At 32.0% G+C, this 27777-nt stretch overlaps 1 protein-coding gene across 2 annotated transcripts; it reads right to left on the bottom strand.

Annotated features, from left to right (window-relative positions):
• Positions 1 to 697: 697 nt before the first annotated feature.
• On the bottom strand, positions 698 to 27479 carry LOC111712731 (uncharacterized). 2 transcript variants are annotated; one of them, XM_023487435.1, is made up of 20 exons: positions 27422 to 27479; positions 25286 to 25325; positions 23210 to 23291; positions 22202 to 22270; positions 16320 to 16449; positions 14610 to 14687; positions 14433 to 14495; positions 13177 to 13213; positions 12646 to 12769; positions 12422 to 12455; positions 12257 to 12347; positions 11256 to 11344; positions 9747 to 9833; positions 8827 to 8923; positions 5537 to 5605; positions 4125 to 4409; positions 3559 to 3663; positions 2694 to 2795; positions 2095 to 2145; positions 698 to 1101 (listed from the first exon to the last, which is right to left on the bottom strand). In XM_023487435.1, exons 1-20 carry the CDS (start codon positions 27468 to 27470, stop codon positions 1068 to 1070), a joined length of 1716 nt encoding a protein of 571 aa, XP_023343203.1. In that variant the 5' UTR covers positions 27471 to 27479; the 3' UTR covers positions 698 to 1067. The 2 variants fall into 2 exon arrangements, with proteins under 2 accessions (XP_023343203.1, XP_023343204.1); XM_023487436.1 differs by having other exon boundaries at positions 3559 to 3657.
• Positions 27480 to 27777: the final 298 nt, after the last annotated feature.

The raw sequence follows: 27777 nt of genomic DNA, 5'->3' as shown, positions 1-27777 counted from the left end.
TTTCTTGTAGCCGTTCGTTCATTAGCTTTAAGAACGACGTTATCGGTATTTTCCGTTCTTTCTCAAAGTTTCCGTTCGTTAACGATTTCAATTCTCTTAATATCATTAACAGAAGATATTTTAGAAATTTTTAATTTATATAAAAGTAGCTAGAAAGATTTTAAGACAAAATTAAAATTTTTTTTTAAATGTAGAAAATATTAAAATATATAAAAGTTGTCTTTTATTTACTTTAAGTTTTATGCTGACTGCACGTTGCATCCAGCCCTAAGTATATAATTCTTCGATGTTGAAATGTCAAAACTTCTACTCTTGATTGAAAAATAATAATACGACTGACGACCGTAGGATAATTGTTAAAAGCAAATGAGAAATGGATTACACTGATTTCTTCTCATCAATATTTTACTGGTTAAATACAATTATAATTATTAGGTTTGTTGCACTTTGTGTCATTTAACTACAGTAAGAACCAGAAAACTCTAGAATAGGAAGACGACTTTTAGACTCTAGGTTTGAATAATAACTGATTTAATAAGTTACGGGTAAAACTATTTGGTTTGATAAAACATCAAATACACTTATAAGTATTGTTATGATGTCGTCATCCTATTCCACTGTTATCTGGCTCTTACTGTAAGTTTAAAGAACTTAAAAGATAATATATATTCTGCTCTACATTTTAAACATCTAGACATAATTCTTCTTTTTTATTTAAACCATAAACATTTAAGTATCTGACAAATAACACATATAAACAGTTTTGCAAAATTTGAATAATGCACAACATTTAATCTAAATTTCTACAATGATAGTTGTATGATGAAAACAAGATTGCGGAAGACGACATTACAATTTAAACACCTTTTTTATATGTAAGAGGGAAAAATGCATGCCAAAAAAATGAAGAAAAAAAACTGGTTTACCCTTTCCCTTCTCCCATTGTCTATACTGGCATCATCCAAATATACCTCTTTTATTATTTTAGGAATTTCATTTTTTCACTTAAAATAATGAGAATTATGCCAAAAAACAAAAAAAAATCTTTTTTTAAATACCAAATAAAATTAAGACTCCGAAGCTGAGAGTCTGGGCAGTGACCTGAAACAAAAAAAACTTTTAACAGAATGAATGTAGAATGTAGACGAATTTAATAAGTGAATGACGAATTGCCATAACCCAAAAAACTTTTTTTTTAAAGGGGAACGTCCACATTTCCATACAAAGGGTGGGGGGGAGGGGGCTTTCTGACCTAGTTTTTAGAGATTTCTCTCGGATTTTTTGCATGGAGGCCTGAATTGTGATCTAGTTTTTGAATCAAACACCAAAGTGGGGAAAAAATAATTTCCCCCCTCATTTTTCCAGCATTTTTTGGGCATTTTTTCAAAAACTTTGTGATAGGTCCATGTGGGGTGTCTAAAGTCATGAATATTAGCTCGGGAAACTCAATTCTGGATTCTATAATGCATTTCCCCCTCTCCTTATACCATTTCTTCCCCCTTTCCCGCATTTTCCCCCTCCTAAAGGCCAAAGAAGCCTTCTGACTTTATTGCTAGAGATTTTTCTCTGATTTTTTGCATGCCAACCTGAATTGTGATCTAGTTTTTGAATCAATGTCTTCCTATTCCATTGTTTTCTGGTTTATCACTGTACAATTATTTCATTCAATTCGATTTGAAATTTCATTTTATGCAATATATATACATCTAGAATTAGTTTTAATGTCAGTTCTTTATTTTATGCAATATTTTTGCTTATATTGAACAAGCTCATTAGTATGCCGCATACATCATAATGTGTTTTTTATGTACAGTAGGGACTAAAAAACTCTGAAAAGGAAGACGACTTTTAGACTCTATGTATGAATTTAAATAGTCCAAAAACAAATGAGGATAATCAGACCCAAGGCCAAATTTAAAGAATTTGAGCCGCGGCTTAAATTTGAGACGCAGCGCAAATATGGTTGGTTCCACTTAAATTGTATTCAATGTTTCAAGATTTAAGCCGGCGCTCAATTGAAACCGATTTTTGGCGGATTTGAGACGCGGCTCAAATTCATTAAATTCGGACTCCATTTAACTTAATAATTTTTACCTGAAGAAATAATACTGACTATCCGGGTTTTCATCCAAGCTTGAGACAAACCTACATTTAAAACTTAATGAATATCTCTTTTATTAGTAAATAATGGAACAAATTTTAGATTTAATGAATATCTCTTTTATTAGTGAATAATGGAAAAAATTTTAGATTTAATGAATATCTCTTTTATTATAAAATAATAGAACAAATTTTAGATTTAATGAATATCTCTTTTATTATAAAATAATAGAACAAATTTTAGATTTAATGAATATCTCTCTTATCTGTAAATAATGGAACACATTTTTTAACATTATATGTGTAAAAGTTACGTTTGCTAGAGTATATTTATGCAAACTGTGCTACACTGTTTTGTTATTTTTGAAAATATTGTTTGATGTGTCTCTAACGTTTCTGCAATCTGCATCTTAACAGTGAAGAGGAACAACTGAACTGTTTTTCTTTACAAGAATTTCTCCTTTTACTAAGGATAACAATAGTATGCAATCAAAACATAAACAAGCATATTATTATTATTATTATTATTATTATAACCACTTTTTAACCTTTTAATAAACAATTTTCTATCTTTTGTTGCAAGGAAATGTTACCTATTTGATACCCTTGAATTGAAGGAGTCAAGTCCACCAACTAACCAAAGGTTCGAAGACGACGGTTTATGTCGGCTTCTAACTCGTCGGATTCTGTCCAATCTGTAACATTTAAAAGTACAGTAACTCCGTTCCTTGCATGACCATAGGCCGTCCTTATGACATACTTTGGCTGCCAGGTGTCTCAGGTAAGATGCTTATAAAAAAGATAAATAATTAGGACGCACTGTAATTACTGTACAGTCGGTTGGAAAGGAACGGCCCCTGCATGACATAAACATAATGCTGAAATGCTCTACTTTTATAGAATAACATGTCCTATCAATAATGCATGGTTCCTTGCACACACAAATATCTACAGAGTACAGAGCTGAAAACTTTAGAATGGTTAATATCGAGATTAATGCTTGTTTTTCTCTTTTTCTTAATATCGAGACTAACCTACTCTTGTACTTGTATCCTGAAAAGTGTATAAAATTCAACCAATCAGAGTTGCGTATTCGAAGCCGATAAATTTGAAACTTTGCGCGCCATTTAAGATTATTTACAGGACCAGGAGACACTCTCTAATTTGGAAAAACCGGTTTTTTTTTCTCTATGATATATCCAAGAAAGAAGAAAATCAAAAGTGTGTCCATCGGATACTCAGATTAAGTAATCGGTATTAGGGATATCTCAGTTTCAGTTAATTATTACTTGGTAATAAAGAGTGAAACATATTTTTATTCATTTTATTTTAACAAAATTTGGTCAAACTTTCATAAAATTTATGGAAACCATGATTCAAAATCATCTTGAACGATCGGGAAATTTTGAGAACGTTAATTCTTATTGAATTTTTCAGTTGGAACATCTTATTCTTTACCTAAGTGAATCTGAATCTGGATTTGCCGAATATTCCAATGAATATTGTGCAGCTGTATTGTCCAAAGAACTTGCCCGTTCTATGCTACAGCTTCGAGTTCTAAAACTATTTAATAGATTTAAATTTAAAAAAAAAATCTACTAATACTTCTTATATCGGCCAAAATTTTCAAAAAAAATTTAAAAAACTGTTCAATTCTATCAAATCTTGGAATTCTATTTTCCCTTGCAACTTTGAAAAATTATTTTTTTAATTCATGAAATACAATTGAAGAATAAATTCAAATTAATGCAAGCTTTCAATTTCCAGTCAAGGTGATCAAGTTTAATTTTCTTTTTTCTTGATCAATCAAAAATTAAAAATACGTTTAATGTACATTATGTATCTTTTAAAATTAATCTTTACCATATCCCATGTTTTATTATATTAATATATTTATTGTCTTTTTAGAAGTATAATGATGGAAATATTGCCTGTTTAGAAATGTACATTAGTTAAAAATCATTGGACTCTGGGATTCTTTATCAATTTACATTTACAAATGAACTCTTATGTAAATATATTACCTAACATGTAGCGGAGATTTTGTAGGGGAGTTTGGTACACTATTAGTAGAACTTGTTTTATTTAGTGGACCAGATTTTTTAGCCCACATCCCTCGATGATGTTTTACAGAACTTGTTGATTGTTTTTGTAAATCTTTTATGTCTCTTGGTAGAGTATCCCGATTAGACAGGTGTCTTGAACTATTTGTGTCTGGTCTGGAACTGTTAGTGTCTCGTCTTAAACTGCTTGTGTCTCTTTTAAGGCTGCTGGTGTCTCGTCTTGAACTGCTAGTGTCTCGTCTTGAACTTTTTATAGTAAACTTTAATTTCAAACGAAGCAGATATTAGCAGAATTCTGAACCGATGAATAGATAAGAAAAATGTACATGTCTCATACCAATTATTTTGAAAAGATCAAAAATACGTGTTGTGGTGCTGTTTCACCTTGGGGTTTGCGGGGTTCCTGAGATCCCCCTCCCCCCCCCCAGGCAGGATGGGTACCGAGCACCAAGAATCCCAAAGTGGGAAATATTGGAATATTGCAATACTATAAAAATATTTGTGTACAATTTTGTATTTATCTTTCAAGAAAACAATTATAAAAGATTTGTTCAAAATATTAAACTCTAATTCAATGTATTCCAAGTAAAATTATCAGGTCAATTACAGCTTTAGTAAACCAGCCGTTTGAAAACAAACCCCATTAACCCTATCCCTGCTGGGGTACTTGAAAACCTGGATATGCTGGGGGGGGGGTCAATTTGACCCCCCCCTCTAAATTCCATGTTTTATGTCCAAATATGACAAATGATACATCATCAGAAAGCTCTTGTGCTCTACTTTTAGAATCTGCAAAAAATTGCAAATTTGCAAAAATTGAATTTTTTATCGCAAAATCCTGTTATACAGTAAAAATGTTTGCAAAAAAAATTAGTCCAAAAAATGAAAAATTATACAATTTTGAAAAGCCCTTGACCATGCCATTTTAAATATGCAAAAATTTTTGCAAAATTTTAGACAGGTTGTTTGCAAAAAATAGCAATTTTTTTTCGCAAAATTTGTGCAATCCCTTTCCTTATGTCATAGGCTTTCTAAAAAGCAAAATTTTATCAAAATCTGACAAGTGAAAGTGGGTCAAAACAAAGATTTAGTTTGTTACAGGCAAACGAAGTCATTCAGGCAGTGTGCCTGAGGACTCAGGCAGTTAGTATTAAAGCCCAGTTTTAGGCCTAAAGTGAGGGCTTTGGGTATGTAAGAAAAGCCAGAAAATTTTAACAGCCTCAGACCAATACTTTTTGAGTTATGTAAAAAAAAAACTACAGGGGGGGGGGGTCAAATTGACCCCCCCCCCCCAGCAGGAATAGGGTTAAAATAAGCACTCAAGGATTTATTTACAAATCAATTGAAAAATTATTTTGAATTAAAAAAATTTCCTGATATGCATCTGTTGAGAAGACAAGGAAAGCGGAGTTCTGGGTAAACTATCCAAAGAGTTTTGAGCCCTAAACAAATTATGAGATAAAGGGACTGTTTAGGTTAAAATGAAATATACAGTACAAAATTTAGGAGTTGATTCCAACCACTATTAGTTCTATCTGATGTCCCTGTCTCGAAAAATTGATGCATAAAACTGTGCCCAAGTTATGCCAAAACTCAAATATACATATGATCACACAGGTCTGCCGCTTTAGTAGTCGTAAATTGACGGTACATTCCAAACTAGGACTGCAAAGGTTGGCCCAGCTCGAATATTCAAATGTACTACGGTTATGCGTATGATATGGTATTTGAATAATGAAGTTTAAACAGATCATATTTAGCAAATACAGGACAAAACTGAAAATTACGATAACCCAGGTGCCTAGACATTTTTGGTATGCTCCTATTTTGATTTGAATGTTATACTTTTTCATAGGTTTCCTTTAGCATTATACGTTGCACTTTTGATGAAGGTTTTTTTTGGCCGCTAGGTGTCTCTGCCAAGTAAAATCCCTGAAATATCGAGAGCAGAGACACCTAGTGAAAATAAAATTTTTTATCATTTTAACATAACAGTCCTATTTACAAAACATGTGCCTAAAGTTTTAAAACATAAGCAGACCTCATGAACTACACAAAATTAAGTTCCTTATTTGAACTTTTTCAACTAGTTCACCCCCAAACTATCAAACTAATTTTGTTCCTCCAAAAAATCCGTAAAATTGTTGACCAGTGAATTTCCTAGGGATCAGTCACGAGAATCTCCTCTTGAAAAATTCTCCAAACCGAGAAGAGGGAGAGTTTGCAAATATTTCCAACTTTTGCTCCCTGGGTACAGGTTTTCACGAATACATTCCAAAAATATATATTTTATTTTAGATGAGATTTAGGCATAAAATTCAATGAAATTATCAACAACAAAAAAACAGAAATTTTTCCAGCTCTCAAATACATCTTAAAAATAAAGTTCTTTTTTTCCTCTTAAAATGCATGTGAGTAAAATAACTTTTCAAATTTAAGTTTTTGGCAAAATTGTTAAGCAGTAAGCACATACCAAAATTGTCACTATTTTTGCGAAATTAGATTCTAAAATCGTTATTCATAACTAATTCTAATTGTCAAAAACCAACTTGAGTCAGCCAATCAAGAGCTTTAAGAAAGTTTTGATAATAACAAACAACCTTTACTACTCTCAAGGTTAATTTATGGTCAGTAAAAAAACCAAACAGTTTAGAGAGAAAAAATATTTAAAGCAGAAAACCCTTGAATGATAAAGTGTTCAAATCATTTAAAACTGTTTTGATGTAACACTCAATGCAATTCCTTGATTGCATTTCAAGAACCGCATTGCAAATTTCAATTAAAGTCAAGTTACACCAACTTATAGAAATTATGCAGTATCCAGCATCAAGTGAATTGATAAGGGATCGTTCATTTGTTTTTATTTCTCAGGAGATGCTTAATGTAGTGTTCGTAAAAAAATCGATTTTGATGGTCTTAAACCCAAGAGCGTAGTATACACGAAATTGTAGTATTCTACTCGGATTATTTAAATTGAAAAATTTCAAGGTTTTTTTTTCTGAAGACAACATTCTCATATTTTCCAGGAATGTTCAAAAAAGCCGTAAAAACAAGTTAAAAAAATATAAATAAAACAAAAAAAATAGAAAATATCAACTAATATAATTTGAATGCATAGAATTGAATTCAAAAACTGTATATTTTAATATCTGTGTTTCCCAGAAAATACTAAACAGGGAATAAAAATCTATTTGGATTTGTCCTACTTTTAAAAAAATACATTGAATTGAAGATGCAAAAGTTTGTTGGACAGTTTCACGAATAAATTGGCACTTTTTTGGGTATTAATGGCCAAATAAATTTGAAACCTTATTACCTCTAAGATTTTTTTAGTTTTTAAATTTTGAAATATGAATAAAGATAATTTTAATGGTTATAAGGTTATTTTTTTACGTTTAAAACATTTTCAATCAATACATCCTACAGAGTATAGACTATTATATGGATATGGATTCTTTATTCCCCACCTGGGTTGTTAATCCATTTTAAAACGATCGTTAAACGATCGCTTTTTGTTTTGTTTTTCAATCGTTTTCAAAAACGATAGCTTCGTTTTCTGAAAAAAAACAATCGTTTTAAAAACGAACCACTCCTCTTTAACTTTAGAAAACGAATTTTGTAAAAAAGATTAGTGACCGTTTTTTATTCAATTATTTTTATTTTCGAAAAACAATTGTTTTTAAAAAAAAATTGCCGTTGATTAATATGTTAATGATCGTTAACGAAGGGTCGTCATTAACGATCTTTAACAAAGGTTCGACGTATACGATCGTTTTAAAAAAACATCTTTTTAAAAGTTCTTAAAAACGATCATTTCGTCTTCGAATTTTTTATTGAAATTGAAATCGAAATTGAAAACATTAACATCCCTGCATACACCTCTTTGAATTCATCTTGTAGATAAACTTTTTTTATTTTTGAAAAATGTTAAATAAATGGATGAACAGATAAGTCAAAGAATATTTCTTGTTTTCCTTTACATCCTATTAGGGTTTGCAGCAAAAAAGAAAAATCGTTTTGAGAAAATTACAAATTTTTCGCGAAACCAAATTTTTTTACTTTTTTCGTATTTCATTTGAAATTTCGCTTCAATCTGTTTCGTAATAAAATGCAAAATTTTTGCAAACTAGAAAATACAGCTTCAACACCAAAAGGTTTTCGCAAAAAAAATTTTACGAAAATATTTCGTAAAATGCGAAATTTTTTCAGAAATGCTTCATAAATATTTTATTAATTAAGCTACAAGGCTAAAATTTTTAAATTTGTGTATGCACTAAAATGTTTCACATGTTAATATCAGTCAAAAAAAAAATTATTTTGAACATTTTTCTGACATATTTTTTGAACTTTTTTAAAATCGTCCTTAGCACTCTATCCATTGAAGTAAGAGGTCTACTTTTTTAATGAGCAGGCCTTGAAAAGTTGGACTGAGGACATGTAGCAAACTACCCTTTCTCAACTCTGAGGGTAAAATTATGAGGCGGGGGGGGGGGTGGAGAACCCCCCCCATTATTAGAACTATTTCCTTTGTCTAAGCCTAGGTCTACCCCTCCTAGAACTAGAACTATTACCTTTGTCTAACCCTAGGTCTACCCCTCCTAGAACTAGAAATATTACCTTTGTCTAAGCCTAGGTCTACCCCTCCTAGAACTAGAACTATTACCTTTGTCTAACCCTAGGTCTACCCCTCCTAGAGCTTGAACTATTTTGATTATTGTTCCGTCCATGTTGTATCTCAGGTCCATCCACTCTGTCCAAATCTAAAATGAATAAAATCTATTTATCACATTTAAAGGCTTTAATAGTCCTTTAAAACATTAGTCTTAATAACTTAAATCCAAAGTAATCCAAAGCTTACGCTCGTTCAATCGCTCACTAGTCCAATTGATATGACACCACAAATGCGGGAAAATTAAAAACCGGTTTTCAAAAGTTAAAGAGTGCATCTCTAATCTCTAGAAGTTATCTAAAGAATAAATCAGTTTTGAGATTAGCAAAAAAGAGAGGATCAAGTAATAATATCGATATTCACCATTCTAAACTGTTTTGCTCTGGTGTAATCAAAAGCTTACCCCGTCAGGTTCCAAAGATAAAGGGATTAGAAAATTTCATTAACATGCAAGAATTTCTTTGTTTTGTGTGCAATCAGTTCATACAATTTATTTGAAATTTAAGGCATTCGATATACTTATTACTAACCTCAAACTATAATTTTGGGACCCCTACATTTTTGCAACCGGATGGTGCCAACCATTAAAATTTCAAACATTGCCTATTTTATCCAGAATTCAAAGTCCACGAAATAATTTTGAAAAATTAAGGGATTTGAAAATTAGAGTTTTTAGAAAACTAATAAAATAATGTTTTTGCCACAAAATAAATGTTCTAAATCTTTAAATTTGCAACCTGGTTGTGTAAGCATTCCAAACTTATATGTTTTGAGCTAACACAATGCATAAAGTTCGGAATATCATTAAGGACTACAAAATTGGGTTGCAAAGGTATTGGGATTAGAAAAAAGAGTTTGTGGATAGACTCAATTTCGTTGCAAACCTTCTACGCTCCACATTTCACGTTTTTTACCTATTTGAAGTATTTCATCTAAATCTCTCGTCTCTTCAAGTTCTTCCCTCCAGGTTACTCGTTTCTTACTTGGAGTATCATCCTCTTCTAAATATTTAGAGATAAAGGGACTGTACACGTAATATTTAGAGCTAAAGGGACTGTACTCGTAATATTTAGAACTAAAGGGACTGTACACGTAATATTTAGAGCTAAAGGGTCTGTACACGTAATATTTAGAACTAAAGGGACTGTACACGTAATATTTAGAACTAAAGGGACTGTACACGAAATATTTAGAACTAAAGGGACTGTACACGTAATATTTAGAACTAAAGGGACTGTAAACGTAATATTTAGAACTAAAGGGACTGTACACGTAAAATTTAGAACTAAAGGGACTTTACACGTAATATTTAGAACTAAAGGGACTGCACACATAATATTTAGGACTGTAGTGACTGCACACGTGATATTTAGGACTAAAGGGACTGTACACGAAATATTTAGTACTAAAGGGGCTGTACACGTAATATTTAAAAGTAAAGGGACTGTACACGTAATATTAAGGACTAAAGGGACTGTACACGTAATATTTAGGACTAAAGGGACTGTACACGTAATTTTAGAACTAAAGGGACTGTACACGTAATATTTAGAACTAAAGGGACTGTACACGTAATATTTAGAGCTAAAGGGACTGTACACGTGATATTTAGGACTAAAGGGACTGTACACGTAATATTTAGAACTAAAGGGACAGCACACGTAGTATTTAGAACTAAAGGGACAGCACACGTAGTATTTAGAACTAAAGGGACTGCACACGTAATATTTAGAACTGAAGGCACTGTACACGTATTTTTTAGAACTAAAGGGACTGTACACGTAATATTTAGGAATAAAGAGACTGTGCACGTAATATTTAGAACTAAAGGGACTGCACACGTAATATTTAGAACTAAAAGGACTGTACATGTAATATTTAGAACTAAAGGGACTGTACACGTGATATTTAGGACTAAAGGGACTGTACACGTAATATTTAGAATTAAAGGGACTGTACACGTAATATTTAGGACTAAAGGGAATGCACACGTAATATTTAGAACTAAAGGGACTGTACACGAAATTTTAAGTAACAATCTAGTTTGACAGGGACATTCCCGTTTCACAACTGTCTCTTTAAACCTTAGTATGTTCAGGGTAGGTTGGGAAATTTCTGTATTTCTTGCTGAAAATTTATCATTTTCATATTAATATAAAAATGACTTGGAAAACAATAGAAAATTTTTAAACATTGTTAAAATTAATGTATATTTGTAAGAATTGGTTTTTTTTAAATAAGAACATTTCGCAATTTGACCTTGTCATAAATTCAGATTTTTTATTCAACCCAATGTCGTTTTAGCTTGGAGGGAGGAGTATGTGTTAGTTAGAAAGAAAAAACATTTTATTTCAATTTTTTATTGGAAATTAGTCTTTAGATTTTAAATCTAATGGGTGTTGGTTTTAATTTGAAAATTAAACCTGAGATGTTTGGAGTTTTTATCTGAAAGCTTCCATCAATAATATCTTCAATTTCATCCTCTTCAACACGTACTCTACTATACTCATCCCTGAACAACAAGATTGAGCCCGAAATTTAGAAGAGTATCATCGAAAGAAAGTTTCAATTTTGGGGTCTTAACATTTGTGTAGATTTTGATCTAAGAGATTCGGAAAAGTGGAGAATATGAATTAAGAAACTAAATAAAATAACATTTCATTACAAAAATGCTGATATCCACAAAACTGCCTAACCCCATTCGTTTCAAAACTGGTTTTCTTAACGATACACTGTCTCAAACAGATTCTAGTACAATAGATGGCAACGTAGAATTTGTTCACTCTCAGTACAGCTGTATTTTTATGTCTCACAGTGTCACACAAAACTATCATTAAAAGTCATAATTTTAAATAAAGTGCTTATCTTACAGTAAATAAGACAATTGTTTGTGTTCTTTATTTTCTTTTTTTACACTATATTATTTAATCTTGGAAAATATGTCAACTTATGTGAGAAAATTTCGTTTTCCTTGTTATATATGACACTTGTGACGTCGTGTATAATTATTTCATTTTTCTGTTGCCACCTATTGTACTGGATAATCTATTTGCACTGTCTGAAGTTTTGGGCTCTGTGGGTTTTAACATTTTAAAGAAATGACTACGGAGTATTATGAGCTGCACTTCTACAGTTTGCACGTCAACTCTTCAAACGAACTTGTTGAAAGAAGAAACACATGATTGCCCCCCCCCTCTTCCTTAAGATCTCAGAATATCCCCACCTTTTACATGATTGCCCCCCCCCCTTCCTTAAGATCTCAGGATATCCCTACCTTTTTTAAAGTTAAAAATAATTAACATGCTTTGAAAATTCAAAAATTATAATGCCAAAAAAATGTAGGATTATCAAAGTATTACTTATGTTTTACAAAGTTTTTAAACGATATCTTTACTAATTATATCTAATTGTGTGTATATCTTACTTTAAGAACAAGTTTTCACAATTATTTGAGTCAACTCCCCGCATTGTTGTTAGCAATCGTCTCCAATTCTCTTTTGCATGTCTTTTCCGACCTAAATTTTTAAAAAGAATTTTAAAATCTAACTTTTTCTTTTTTCCAAAAACTAAATTGTTGGTTAATATTTACCATTTTTGGAAGACTTAAGCGGAGATGAAGGAACCTGGAAAATTAAAAAGTTTAAAAATGGTTTTCTTATTTACAATGCAAAAGTGCTTTTTCAGCTTTTAAATCGGAAACAAGTTGAATAGTTCTAATATAATAGTTTATAATTAACAAACGATTTTTATCAATTCTTATTAGATAAGAAGAACTTAAAATGAAAATGATATGGTTTTAACAGTGCTAAATACCTGCAAAGAAGTACTTTGATGTTCATCAGTAGAGCAACAAACTGTATTTAAAGGTATAAATCCATTTCCAGTTTCAGGGTCGTTAACCTTGTTGATACAACCTTCCTCATCCTTTTCTTTGTCTCTAATGTTAGCAATTGAAATTAGATTTAACAATTATTTTTGAAGTTTTGATGATCATACAGTGGTAACCAAAAAACAGTTGAATTATTTTCGTTTTCTTTATTCTTTTATTTTGCAATAATTGTAGATTTCAAAATCTTGATTTAATTTTATTCTCAGAAATATACCACAGATGACAATTACAAATAACATAATCCTTGTCGAAATTTTATAATTTATAAAAATGAAAAATGACGCAAATAAGTTCACAGTTGTTGTGGTTGTCAATCGGAGTGTAAGCTATAATTAAACTTGTATATTCTTAAATCTTGAGAAGATTGTATTCATGTCTCAGATTATCAGATTACTGACTGTTTTCTAAAATCTCTGTTAAATTTATTTTGTATAAATATTTTCTTTTTTATTCACCTCTTAACTCCTTCAGCACTTTCTCCTGCAGAAGATTCTTCAACAACAAAAAAAAAATTAAAAAGATATTAAATTCGAATTGTTATATCTTTGCAACCAAATATTTTCAACCTTTGATATTTTATGCTTTTAATTCTGTTAGATCATGCAGTCAAACACTGAAATATCAAAGCTTTGCACTCAAATTTTCAAAAAAAACCTTGATGTTTTCTATCGAAGTCCTAATCGAACCCTTATGTGCAGATTTGCTTTTTTTGTTTGCTCGTGCAATTGCAACATTTCCATTTATTCTGGAGACTACTGTATGAATAGTCTATTCAACTGGTGTTTAACAATACTGACTGTATTTATGAAACCTGCCAAGTGCAGACCAAAGTTAAATTTTCCAGGAGAAGTTTTCATAAAATTCATATTTCCCCAGCACTGAAGAGTTCCAAAGTATTGAAAGATATACTTTGTTATAACTTTTTGATTGTTAAAAGTTTCAACAAAGTTTCCCCTACGGTTAGTTTGGACTCAATCTTGAAATAAATAAATTTTTAAAATGAAATTTATATTTTAAGATTTTGATTTTTTTACCAAAGAAATACGCTCAAACTTAAGAACCAGCATGCAGGCTGCAGCCTATATAATCCATGAGTAATGTTTACTTTTAATTAATATGAAAATTAAGGGACCAGGCATCTCAAGTCTTATACGTCCGATTCACAGTGGCACCCTTTAAATTTTGTGCAAGCAATAATGATGGAGTTATTAATATTTTTCATTCTAAAATTAACACATGATGGATTGGGTTTTCTTTAAAAGTTACTTTCGGATTTATTACAGAAGAGGTAATAAAGTAAGTTCGAAGAGTTTAAATATTTGCAGAATATAAAATTGACAATATTACTTATGTTTAACCCTATCCCTGCTGGGATACTTGAAAACCAGGATACGCTGGGGGGGGGTCAATTTGACCCCCCCCCTCTAAATCCCATGTTTTATGTCCAAATATGACAAATGATACATCATTAGAAAGCTCTTGTGCTCTACTTTTAGAATCTTTCTGGTTAGGCGGGTCCAAACTACATAGTAAATTGTGATTTTTTATTTGTATTATCTCGTGCTTTGTAGTTGAATAAAAATATGAATGAAATATGTAAAAAAAACTACAGGGGGGGTCAAATTGACCCCCCCCCCACAGCAGGAATAGGGTTAATACGACGTTTAAATCAAGGATTCAAACGGATTCTATTTAAAAAAATAGAATTTACCTAAGACGGCCTGACCAGTATCAATAAGTTGATCAACATCATCAGAATTATTATTCTCATCCTCTATACAAATATGGCAATTTTTATAAATTAAATAATTTTTTGAGTTTTGAGATAAAAAACACATTAAAGGATAACATTCGGTTCAGAATTATCGAAAACTTAATATAAACCTGCCTTGAACGTTTTGATTCTGTTTATATTTGATTGCAACATACAGGACAAGACCATCATCCGGAACATCGTCTTCAATGTCTTCAAATAAATTAATTAATGAGCAAATTCAATTTTTAGTTTCGTTGGTGAAGGTGGGGAAAGCTTACCTGAAGGTGGCTAAAATTTACCAAACAGGTGGGGGAAGTTTACCTGAAGATGGGGAAAGTATACCTGAAGATCGGGAAAGTTTACCTACAGGTGGTGGAAGTTTACCTGAAGGTGCGGAAAGTATACCTGAAGATGGGGAAAATTTACCTAAGGTGGTGGAAGTTTACCTGAAGGTGGGGAAAGTATACCTGAAGACGGGGAAAATTTACCTACAGGTGGTGAAAGTTTACCTGAAGGTGGGGAAAGTATACCTGAAGATGGGGAAAATTTACCTACAGGTGGTGAAAGTTTACCTGAAGGTAGAGAAAGTATACCTGAAGATGGGGAAAATTTACCTACAGGTGAGGAAAGTTTACCTGAAGGTGGGGAAAGTTTACCTGAAGGTAGGAGAAGTTACTTAAAGTAGGGGAAAGTTTATCTAAAGGTGGTGAAAATTTACCTGAAGCTGGGGGAAGTTTACCTGAAGGTGGGGAAAGTTTACCTGAAGCTGGGTAAGTTACCTAAAGTTGGGGATAGTTTATCTAAAGGTTGAGAAAGTTTACATAAAGGTAAGGAATGTATACNGTGGGGAAAGTTTACCTGAAGGTGGGGAAAGTTTACCTGAAGGTGGGGAAAGTTTATCTAAAGGTGGGGAAAGTTTACCTATAGGTGGGGAAAGTGTACCTGAAGGTGGGGAAAGTTTACCTGAAGGTGAAGAAAGTTTATCTAAAGCTGGGGAAAGTTTACCTGAAGGTGGGGAAAGTATACCTGAAGGTGGGGAAAGTTTACCTGAAGATGGGGAAAGTATACCTGAAGGTGGGGAAAGTTTATCTAAAGGTGGGGAAAGTTTACCTGAAGGTGGGGAAAGTATACCTGAAGGTGGGGAAAGTTTACCTGAAGATGGGGAAAGTATACCTGAAGGTAGGGAAAGTTTATCTAAAGGTGGGGAAAGTTTACCTGAAGCTGTGGAAAGTTTATCTAAAGGTGAAGAAAGTTTATCTGAAGGTAGGGAGAGTTTATCTAAAGGTGGGGAAAGTTTACCTGAAGGTGGAGAAAGTTTATCTAAAGGTGGGGAAAGTTTACCTGAAGGTGGGTAAAGTTTATCTAAAGGTGGGGAAAGTTTACCTGAAGCTGTGGAAAGTTTATCTAAAGGTTGGGAAAGTTTATCTGAAGGTAGGGAAAGTTTATCTAAAGGTGGGGAAAGTTTACCTAAAGCTGTGGAAAGTTTATCTAAAGGTGGGGAAAGTTTATATGAAGGTGGGGAAAGTTTATCTAAAGGTTGGGAAAGTTTATCTAAAGGTGGGGAAAGTTTATCTGAAGGTAGGGAAAGTTTACCTGAAGCTGGGGTAAGTTTACCTTAAGTCGGGACAAGTTTATCCAATGGTGGGGAAATTTTTAAAGGTAGGGAAGGTTTACCTGAAGTTGGGGGAAGTATACCTGAAGGTGGGGAAAGTTTACCTGAAGGTGGGGAAAGTATACCTGAAGGTGGGGAAAGCTTACCTGAAGCTGGGGTTAGTTTACCTAAAGTCGGGACAAGTTTATCTAAAGGTGGGGAAATTTTAATTAAAGGTGGGGAAAGTTTACCTGAAAATGGTGGAAAAGTTTGACCTCTTCCCCATGAGAGAATGACAGCTCTGTCATTAGATATTTTTGTTTGTCCAACATTTAGTTCCTGTATCCTGTCAGTATTCACTCCTCTTAGTGCCAGCTCAACCTTATATATATTCATTGATTCATAGTATTCACTCCTCTTAGTGCCACCTCAACCTTATATATATATTCATTGATTCATAGTATTCATTTGTGTGATTTATCCCTTAAATAATTGTTTCTTGAGACCTATAATTAAAGATTATGAGGCGGGTTAAATATTACTATTGTCATAAATATGATTACACTTCATATAAATTGTAGTAGTCAGGATACACAGAAAATACAGCGTGTTTAAAACAGGGGATACAGCGTGTTTAAAACAAGGGATTCAGGGTGTATAAAACAGGGGATATAGGGTGTATAAAACATGGGATACAGGGTGTTTAAAACGGGGGATACAGGGTGTATAAAACAGGGGATACAGGGTGTTTAAAACAGGTGATATAGGGTGTATAAAACAGGGGATATAAGGGTGTATAAAACAGGGGATACAGGGTGTTTAAAACAAGGGATATAGGGTGTATAAAACAGGGGATACAGGGTGATTAAAACAGGGGATACATGGTGTTTAAAACAGGGGATACAGGGTTTTTAAAACAGGGGATACAGGGTGTATAAGACAGGGGATATAGGGTGTATAAAACAGGGGATACAGGGTGTATAAAACAGGGGATACAGGGTGTTTAAAACAGGGGATACAAGCTGCGTGCCCTAACCATGCAAAACAGTAGGCTTAAAACAATGTGTCCATTCAATTAAAATTGTATTAAATACAAAGGAATTGAGTCTTTGGAACAAAATCAAATATTTAAACCTCAATATCTTTAGAATTCGATGTTATAAACCTTTGATATTTCAAACTCAGATTATTTGATCTAACAGAATTCATAGTTTGACAAATCTAAGGTCTGCAACATTTGGTTCCAGAGACATAGTGATTAGAAAATCAGAGTTTGTGGCAAAGACTCATTTCCTTTGCAAGACTTCTTTGTTAATGATTGTCGATGAGTTTAACATCTGCTATGGTGCTACAAACATAGTTATAAAGCCAGATTTAAAAATTACAAAGATTTGGACCACATTGGTTCTTAAGAGGTCATGTGAAAAATACGAGATTGCTTGCTAAACCGTAGATTACCACAAAAAAAACTTCAAGACCCTTACCATGAACCTCTAAAACACGCTTAAATGAATATAGTTTGAGTCTACAGATAAGATATTTAAGACTGTGAGAAGCAACGCAAATAGGATTCGGGAGAAAGTTAAAGATGTTAAATATAGCATATAATCGACAATAGCTATATGTAGTAAGAGAAATTAAAATAATATAGTAAACTACAGGGCTAGGATGTTTAGAAGTACCCTTAACAAATCTATGGAACAGAGTATCTTAATCTTAAAACACAAGATACTTGTCTAGAAACCTTGTAATTCTATATTGCTTATATGCTTATTTAGTAAAATATATTCTAACTTATTGATTCGGACAAAGGTCGACATTAGGTTAGCATTGGTTTTTGCAAAGTAATTGGCAACATTTTCATAGATTTTTGCTTGAAAAATTAAATCTCAGTTCGCTATTTATTAAAACTTTCAGGAGTTTTTTTAGGAGTTTGTTTTCTTATCTAATTATTAGGTCTGGTTTTACCTTATGTAAATAAAAATTGTTAAAATTCCATTCCATTCATTTTTTAATCTTTTTGTTTTTCAGCTTTTCTTTGGGACAAGTTTATATTTGTGATTGCATGAGAACTATACTCCAACTTTTACTAGGGAACTCTACAATAAAGGATATATATTAAACAAGGTTATACTAACCTTGAAAAACAAATCTGCGACGCATTAAAAAATACATTTGATAAATTGCAATTATACAATTTATCTATATATAAATTTGGCTTGGGTGTCTGTTTGTTTGTTTGTCTGTATCTAATAAACGTCAAAACGGCTGAACCGATCGGGCCCAAATTTTTTTTGGGACTTCACGTGACCACAGGGAAGGTTTATGAATGATAAAAATTTTTAAAAAATGTGTTTCAAAGGTTTTTAATTTAAAAGAAAAATTAAATTCTTGAAAATCCGCGAATTCTTTTTTTAAATCCGCAAATTTTTTTTCTTCTTTGTTTTAAAATGTAAATAAAAAGAGTATGTTCACTATTTAAATAGAAGATGGGCGCCCTAAAAGCCTAGTATATATATATGCAATTTATCTATATATATATGCAATTTAAATATATAAATAGGCAATGCAATTACTTGGTGAACCCTGTGTATTACAATCGACCATGTAATATTCTCGATACAGAAATCCTTTTCCGGTTCATCAATGTGGAATTAGCGTTACTACTTCCCCCCCCCCCTCCCCGCCCACTGAGAGGGGTATAGGCAATTAGTTTGGGTATATCAGTCGAAACGCTTACATCTCCGGCCTGCCTGACTCCATCATGGAGCTACAGATATCTAGCCTTGCAGCGAATGCTAACATCTAAGCCAACAATGTTCCAAAACTTATCGTGAAACCAAGAGCTGACGAAGTCCTCACCCTAGCACCAATGATACAAAGCTTATCGTGCCCTAAGGTGACAGAGCTCTTAACCCCAGCACCGATGATAAAACTGCGATCTCCCCCGGAACTGAATCCTGGATGTGAGCGAACCTGCTGTCAAGATACTGTTGACCTGCTTAGCACCAACATGAAGCTCCAACTGTTCCCTGTGATCATGATCTACATCGTCCAATAGTACCTTTTTTATTTTCCAACCACTTAAGATAGTCTTCCGACATGAAACTATTTAAAAACTTTTTATATTTCAAATAATTCAATAAAGTTATGGAATAGCCGTTATTTCTTTTATTTAGCTGACTTTTATGTCAAAAGGTTGATATTTAAGAATATGACAAAAAAAAACAAATTAAAAATGTCAAGAAAGATTGAAACTCAATCTTTGAACTTGATTTAGCAACAAAAGCAAACCCTGCATGCAATGTTCCAGGGTAGTTTTTTCCACGCTAATAATATTTTTTGTTTGGTTTGGAAAGAAACTTAAAGGGACTGAAGGTGCAATTTCAAGTGAATTTAAAGGAATTGAATCTTTATCACAAACTCAACTTTTCTAATCCCTATATCTATGGAACTTGATGTTGTAGACTTTTGATATTTCAAACTAAGAATTTGATGCAACAGAATTCATAGTTTGAAATATCTAAGGTCTACGACAATGGATTGCAGAGATATAGGAATTAGAAAATCAGAGTTGTGTCAAAGACTCAATTCCTTTGCATGGTTCCGGGTTCACGACGATACCCTTAAAATATGTTTCGGCTCAAGAATTTCAACTTTTGAACAAAAGTATGACACTATTAAATCCGTGATATTTACAAAACAACCCTGAAACCAGGGTCGCAATTTTATATTGCAACCCTAAGGGTGCAAACTAAATAATTGCGAATTTTTTTGCCAAGAAGTTGCGGGTTTACAACTCCGAAAACATTAATTAGATTTGATTTCTTAACTCAAAAATATGTTAAATTTTTAAAACCTAAAAAAAAGGTAGATGTAAATTGAAATTTTATATTCTGTTAAGAAGTGGAAAAAATCTCCAAAATAATTGTTAAAGTTGAAGTAATTACATATCTCTTCATTCACGTGAGGCAACAATTGATGCAATAAACATTGAAGGTAATTTCACATTGCCTTTGCTTCCCTCAACCTTGTTGGGAAACCTCAACAATGTAATATTCCCTCCTATATTCAATGCATCCCTATTGCCTCCATATAATGAAGATAAATAGTATTAATTTGGATTTCAGATGCAATTGAGTTAATTGCCCGAATTAGTCACTGTTAAAGCTAGAAAAACGGTGATATCTTCTTTGTTTTTGATCAGATAAAGGTTTAGAGGGTACTTTTGTGAATCGGCTTTACCCCTATTTGAAGAGGATTACTTGAAATTGTGTCGGCGTGTGTGTTAGATTTGTAAACTTGTTCATGGCATATATTTTCAAACATTATTTTTAACAAAGTTAGTTAAGAAAAAAGACTTTAGCTTAAAAAAACTTCCCGGAATGTTGCAAGTAGGGTTTATAAAATGCTAGACAAAACTTTTTCTTTCTTCTTTTGATAAATGAATTGAGTTTTTGACATAAACTCAGATTTTCTAATCCCAATATCTTTGCGATGCAATGTTGTAAAGCTTAGATATTTCAAACTATGAATTTTGTTAGATCCAATAATCTTAATTTGAAATATCAAAGATTTTCATCATCTGGTTGCAAAGACTTAGGGATTAGAATGTTTGAGTTTTTGATAAAGACTCAATTCCTTTAACAAAGGAAAGTCTACGATATAATATTTGTATAAGATCGCTAAATTAGGTTAAAACTTAATTGAAGAAAGGCTGGGTAGTCTGAATCTATGTAAAGTATATAAAAAGACCTTGGAGTAAAGGTATTGGGTTGCAAAGCATGTTCATAGCCCAATTTAAAACTTACACCACTAACTATAATAGTTTGGGTGCTCGGAAACTTTGAATGTTGAAATAAGTTTTTTCTGACAAATAGTAAGATATGGCATATGTTAGTACATTCATATTACAAGGGCTTTTCAAAAATTTGATTTTTAAACAGTAGCTATAGTAGCTACTTTTTTTACATTTACCGGACTTCTTACAGTCCTGTACTCTACCTTACGCATTAAAAAAATTGCTTACAAAAATCTTTTTAATTACTATTCCTTAAAAGTGTAAAATTTCAAAGTGATAGTGGCAAAAAAGAGAGTGCTATGAAAAACAAACAATAGCGTTAAAAATAAGAGATAATTCAGAACAGAAAAGGATTTCATATCATTATTTCTATATTTTCATATTTTTAAAAATTATTGTTAACATTTATATAATGTTTAATCTATAATGACTAAACATGATAATTTTGGCAGTTTCTCGGTATTTAAGTTTCTTTTGAATTTCACCAAATGCACTTTTAAAGTACAAAGTTCTACCAATTTTTAATATTTGCAGAACCTGGGTTAACAGAAAACAATAATTTGAGAAGCCATTCGATGGATAAATTGTGAAAATTTGAACGATGTATTGAAGAAAAAGTAAACTATGTATACTAAAGCATATTTCTTGTTGAATTCTAAATTTAAGGTACCTTACTATGTACTGTCGGCGTCATTTTACGTGAACCTCAATTTATAGAGTGGCGTAATTCGTTACCCACTGTGATTTAAAGGTCCCAAGCTCTTAATGAGAACTTTGCCAATTACTTCTTAAAAACCAAAGCTAACAACAAGGGTTTAAAGTGTTAAAATGTTCATGTAAAGGGCTACAGAAAATCATCAGTGCGTAAAGCTCAAGGTGTTGTGACACTTCAAAGTCGATCCTGTCTTAAAAATTCTTGAGACTCATTATATGCAAGCTGCATGAATCTATGTGTGTAATGAATATCATATAATACTATATCTGCAAACCTGAACTACGTTGTACGTTTGTAAATAGCCATTGACATTGATAGTGAAGTATTGGTACAGATAAATCGTGTCCGGATTGACATTTATAGTGAAGTGTTATTGAACTGATTAGCTCTTATCCTTCGTAGACCAGCGAGAAGGATTTAGTTGTACCTGGATTGATATATACGGGTCTAAACGGATATATAGGAGTAGGGCATTTACTACCTGTGTACCTTTTAAAGATCTTTGTTTGATCAAGAATAAAGGAAATCTGTATATTTTTTAATTGTGGTTTCTCTTTAAAACAGGATTGTTAAAGAAATACGCAAGAAATTTTTTTGATTTTTAAAAATTGTATTACTTGTGTTTTTAGCAGTTCTATGTTATGATCAATAGAATCCTCCGAATTGTATTTCTTAGTTTCAGGAACCTAAAAAACGGGAAAATGAAACATTTGTCAAGCGTAAAAGATTGGACACAAAGTCAACGAAAAAAAATTAAAAAAATAACACATGAAAATTAAACATTTGAGTCTTTGCACAAACTGAAATTTTCGAATCCCTATATCTTACACCTTATGGTGTACACTTTGATAATTTAAACTTCTATTATTTGATCTAACAGAATTCACAGTATTAAATATCTAATGTCTTTTTTTTGTGTTGCAAAGATATAGGGATTAGAAAATCAGAGTATATGTGGAAAAGACTCAATTCCTTAGTCAAAAATTTTAAGCGTGAAGCACTTTTTGCCGAAACAAGAAACTTGGAACACATACTTGCCGAAACGAGAAATTTGGAACACATAATTGCCGAAACGAGAAGCTTGAAACACAGAATTGTCGAAATGAGAAAGCTGGAACACATAATTGCCGAAACGAGAAACTTGGAACACATAATTGTCGAAACGATAAAAACAAAACGAATATTTTTCAAAACGAGAAAAATGGAACATATTTACTGAAACTAGAGTAATAAAAAAACACACTTAATTTCCGAAACGTAAAAACATGAACCCATAATTGCCGAAACATTAAAAGTGTAATACATATTTAACAATACAAAAAAAAATTAAACACAAAATTGCCAATACGTGAAATATGGAACAATCATTTGCCAAAACGTGAGAAATAAAATATAGATTATCCGAAAGGTGAAATATGGAACAAATATTTGCCAAAATGTAAAAAAATGAAACAAATATTTACCGAAACAAGAAAATTTGAAAACATTTAACTGTCAGAACGTGAAAATAAAAATTTACCGGCACGTGAAAAATTTACCGAAACTAGAAAATGGGAACCCGTATTAGTCATAAATACAAATAATAAACTTTACCAACAAATATTCAAAGAAAAGTAAATTTTAACCTGAGAGGATGAATCAACTTTCTGCATTTCTCCATTTTTTATAATTTCTCTTCCACCACTTTTTCCATTCAGATTTTTTCCACTATAACAAACATTATTCTTGTTGTAAAGTGATGAGACAAACTTAAATATGTCAAGAAGTAGAAAGGAAAACATTCAAGTGTTGTTTTAGCAAAAACCTATTTAAACCAAACCTAGAACATTTTCCAAAGATTTAAGTTAGAAGTTCAGTTTATGGGAAACTAATTGTAACTTTTCAAACTTGTAACTCGTTTTATCTAAATTTGACATCCAAGGATTTCAACACTTGTCTATAGTCTATAACTACATATCTACATATTATGATTTCCTATCTTATTGTAACCCAATGTCGTAGAAATTCGACATTTTAAACTACGAATTCCGTTAGATCAAATAGTCTAAGTTTGAAATATTAAAGATTAAAACCATCTGAGCTTGGAACCTTAGAATTGGATACCCTTAAAATCGATTAATCTGAATATCCAATGTAGGAAATTTTAGTTAGTGTCCTGCTTAATCCATTCTGTTTTATATCCCTGCCAGATTTCGACCCATGAGAGTTCTCTTTTCAAATGGCGCGTAAAATTTCAAATTTTCCCGTATTCTAATCTGTTTCGGATTCCATTGGTTAAATTTAACACATTTTTCAGATTACAAACTAAAGATTAAGTTGATCTTGAAATTGATAAAAAGAGGAGATCAAGCATTGATCTCGATATCCACCATTCTAAAGTTTTCAGCTCTGGTTTCACAAAGAAAAGGAAAATGTGAGTTTGCGGCAGTTGAACTTAGTTCCTTTGCGTTGTATATTTAGGTGTATGTTATTTTGGATATCGTTTCATACTGAATCCTATGTTCTTAGCTCATTTCTTGCACTCTAACCACTCTACTACCCTCATTACCCCGTCTACCTCCTTTTAAAAGGTACACAGTTTAAAGTCAAAAACCGAGGTTTATATAAAAGCGACCCCCAATAGCCTTTTTAGTATTTTAAACTGAGGGAACAAGACCTGAACAGAAATAGAAAACACTGGAGTTGTAAAAAGTGATAAATGGTCTTTACAAACGCCACAGCAGAGTCTCAATATAAAAACAGACAGTGTATATTTCTAATAAAGAAAGAGGATGGGGAGATAGGATTCCGAACAAAGTTTATTTTGAAAAAAGCTAAAAATTGCTTTGCTTCCAAACGCTCAAACTTCTACACGGATCAACTTCAAAGTTTTGGACAAATTTTGCTAAACATTTTTTTTTGAAGTATTATAGGGTGAAGGACGGTTCAACGGAAAATCGGCCTGTTTAAAAAAATCAAAAACAATTGAAAACTTTTGAATTAATTAAGCTTCAGATCTAACTTGATCCATTTAAAAATCCCTTGAGAAATGGGTGTAAAGAGTAACATGTGTCACATCACATGTTAATATTTGTTAAAAATATTTTTCCACATTTTTCTGACGTACTTTTTTTAAAGTTTTTGTTGAAACCTCCCTTGCACCATATCCATTAAAGTTAGAGGTATAATATTGTTTGAAGAGAGCCGGCCAATAGACTTTTAACATGTATTATCTCAACTCTAAGGGCAAAACCACATGGAGGAGGAGGAGGGGTGGGAGGGGGATGAAATAAGAAAACAAAATCGGGATATAGGGTTATGGATGAATTAAGCCTGAAAGTATAAAAAAACATGTCTAAAGCCTAACTTTTCTAACGGACACAAGCCCCTCACTAAATGCTGGGCTTTTAATTATAAAAGTCTACGCTATTAGGTTGCAAACACATTATTGTAGTAATTGATGATTAAATGCCGCAATTGTTTTTCAAAAAAAAAATAAAAAGACCTTTAAAAGTCGGTTCTTGATCTTCAATTTTTGTGTGATATTGAACATATTGAATGTTAAATCTTTTTATTATGCGCGCATTAGTGATAAATGTACTTCAACCATGGTTTGTGAACAACTGGGAATAGTGAATTTGAAGGTTTGTTCAATCTGTTATTATTTAGTTAAATAAAGCATTGTTTTGAGAAAAATAATAAGATGTTAGATAAAAAATTACCTGTCCTTTTTCACTTGTTTCGGTCGATACAATGGTCGGTCTAAAAAATAGGCAAAATAAATAAAAAAAATACCATTATTTTTGGCATTTTATGCAGCAGGGTTTTTTTTCACAAATTGTTGCAAAGTTTTATTTTACAAAATAAAAATGTTTTTCTTTTCGTATCTTTAATAAAGAAATACATTTATTTATCAAGATTAATAGTTTCAAAAAAGTCTAGAATCAGCCAAAGTCTTTATCAATAGCAGTAATTTGGTCATTAATAACGCTTCCTGCAAAGGCAAGTCAAGTATAATAAGGTATGATTAATAGCGATCAAATAAATTATATTTAATTATAAAAATACTATGTTTGTAATCATACAGAATAAGACTCTCCTTGAGGTATATGACTTTAGATGAATATTGAGATATTGAGGATTTCTAAACTAAATTAAAATAAATTACATTAAAGATTGGAACCTTATACGTTTTTTAAATCATGATTGAGGAGCTATTGTGAAGAACAAAAATGTTTGGATTTTAATATGTATTTAATTGTATTTTAATATGTATTTAATTGTATTTTGTAACCGAAAAAATTGTATTTTTCTAATACATCAACAGTAGAGGGCAAGTCTATGCCAGTAATGTTCCGTATATATTTTTATTTTAGTAAACAGAGCTGGGTGGGAACTTTTGAGTTGGATACCCATATACCGACTTGATATCCTTATAGAGGATACTTTTGAATTCTAAGAAATGCTTATCCGCAAATTCTCTGTTCTCAGTCATTTGTTATACGCATAATTCCTTGGCTTCGTTATATATTCGTTATCTTCAGACGACACTCTTCATGAGATATCACAGAAAGATTAGATTAATCTGTGTCTTTGTCTCAAATGGAAAAAGACAGATAAAAGAGTCCAAACTTAAAGTTTCCGTCACTAACGTTACTAACACAGTTGGCCTAAAAACTGTTTGAAGCAAATTTTTCTGAGTTTTATAAAGAAGTAACTAGCTTTAAATTATAATCTTTAATGGTAACGTCTCTTCTTCCGAATCAGAATTGGATAAGATGTACTCTTTTAACAGTTTACATGATTTACTCTTTTTGTCTAAGGAATTGGGTCTGTGCCACAAACTTATATGTTCTTATCTCTTTTTATCTTTGCTACCTAATGAATTAATATAAAGATATATCAATTAATGATATTATGCGCGATCAAATAAGTTTGAAATATCTAAGCTTCAAACCATCAGGTTGCCATGTACTGCATTTAGCACTGATTTCAGAGGAGTCACCTATAATTAGTTCATAAGATAGATATAACTGCGATTGCAATTTCTATTGGTTCTGAATCGTCACCAAGCATGTGACTGAACACTGATTGGATAATAAACTACTGCTGCCCCCCCCCCAGAACTGCATATGTACGCATATGTACACAATTTGGGCCCGATCGGTTTTTGGATACTAACGGACAGACAGACAAGTATATCTATAGATGATTGTATGTCTAAGAGTACCTTTTTGTAACAATGCAGATATTTTGTCTACCCGGCCTAGAAGTTTTTGAAACTTTATTTTACTACAGTATTCATAATCCATCTTACTCCTACATCTACATTTTTTACCCATACTACCTATTTTTCTTTATAATTGTGTGAACTATGGTGAACTACATAATATATAGGAGGTTTTTATGGTGTAAACCCTATTTTCCTGATCCCCCCCCCACGTGATCGGGGGATCTGGCGAAAAAAAATCCATGATTATGTTTTCCTTCCAAAAACGATATATATATTAGAAAATACAGAATAAAATGATATGGTTGGGGGCGGATACAGGGGTGATCCATGGAGCGGCCCTCACCTCCGGAAAGTTGCTCACCCCTGAAGCTAGACTGCTCACCCCTGAGGGTGATGTTTTAAACATTGAGACATAAATGCGAAGTGATTATGAGTTTAACTCCTGTCCTATAGTTTAAGATCGAAATATTGGATTAAATAGTGCTCCATCCCGAAGAAGTGAGCAATAAAAATATAGAGGTGAGCAGTGAAAGTTTTGCTCACCCCTTATAAATTTCTGTACTTGGCCCTGGATTGAATTAAAACAGAATGCTTTTGATTTAAATACAAAACAAACTGCCCTTACTTTGAACTGTTGAGGTGTTGTTCGTTTCATCTTCTCTATTTGCTTCCATTTTTCTGAAAAAAATAAACTCATTAATTTAGATATTTTACATTTTTGTATTAAATATTTGGTAACATAGAATCATACACATTTTTAAAATTTTTACACCACCGTTTGTATCATAAATGTTTTGTGACAATATTTGTCTTAAACTTTTGGAAAACATTGATGATTTGTACCTGAATATTCTATTCTTTTGTAATTACATCTGATTAATCGCCATGCAATAAAAGCCCTACTCCTAAAACGGCTTCCAGACTCATATCTATCCAGAGCTGAAAACTTTAGAATGAAATATCCAATTGTCAGATAATGTT

This window comes from Eurytemora carolleeae, unplaced genomic scaffold, assembly GCF_000591075.1.
Source record: "Eurytemora carolleeae unplaced genomic scaffold, Eaff_2.0 scaffold1322, whole genome shotgun sequence".
Taxonomy (NCBI): Eukaryota; Metazoa; Arthropoda; class Copepoda; order Calanoida; family Temoridae; genus Eurytemora; species Eurytemora carolleeae.
This window is presented reverse-complemented; position numbering and strand designations above follow the sequence as displayed.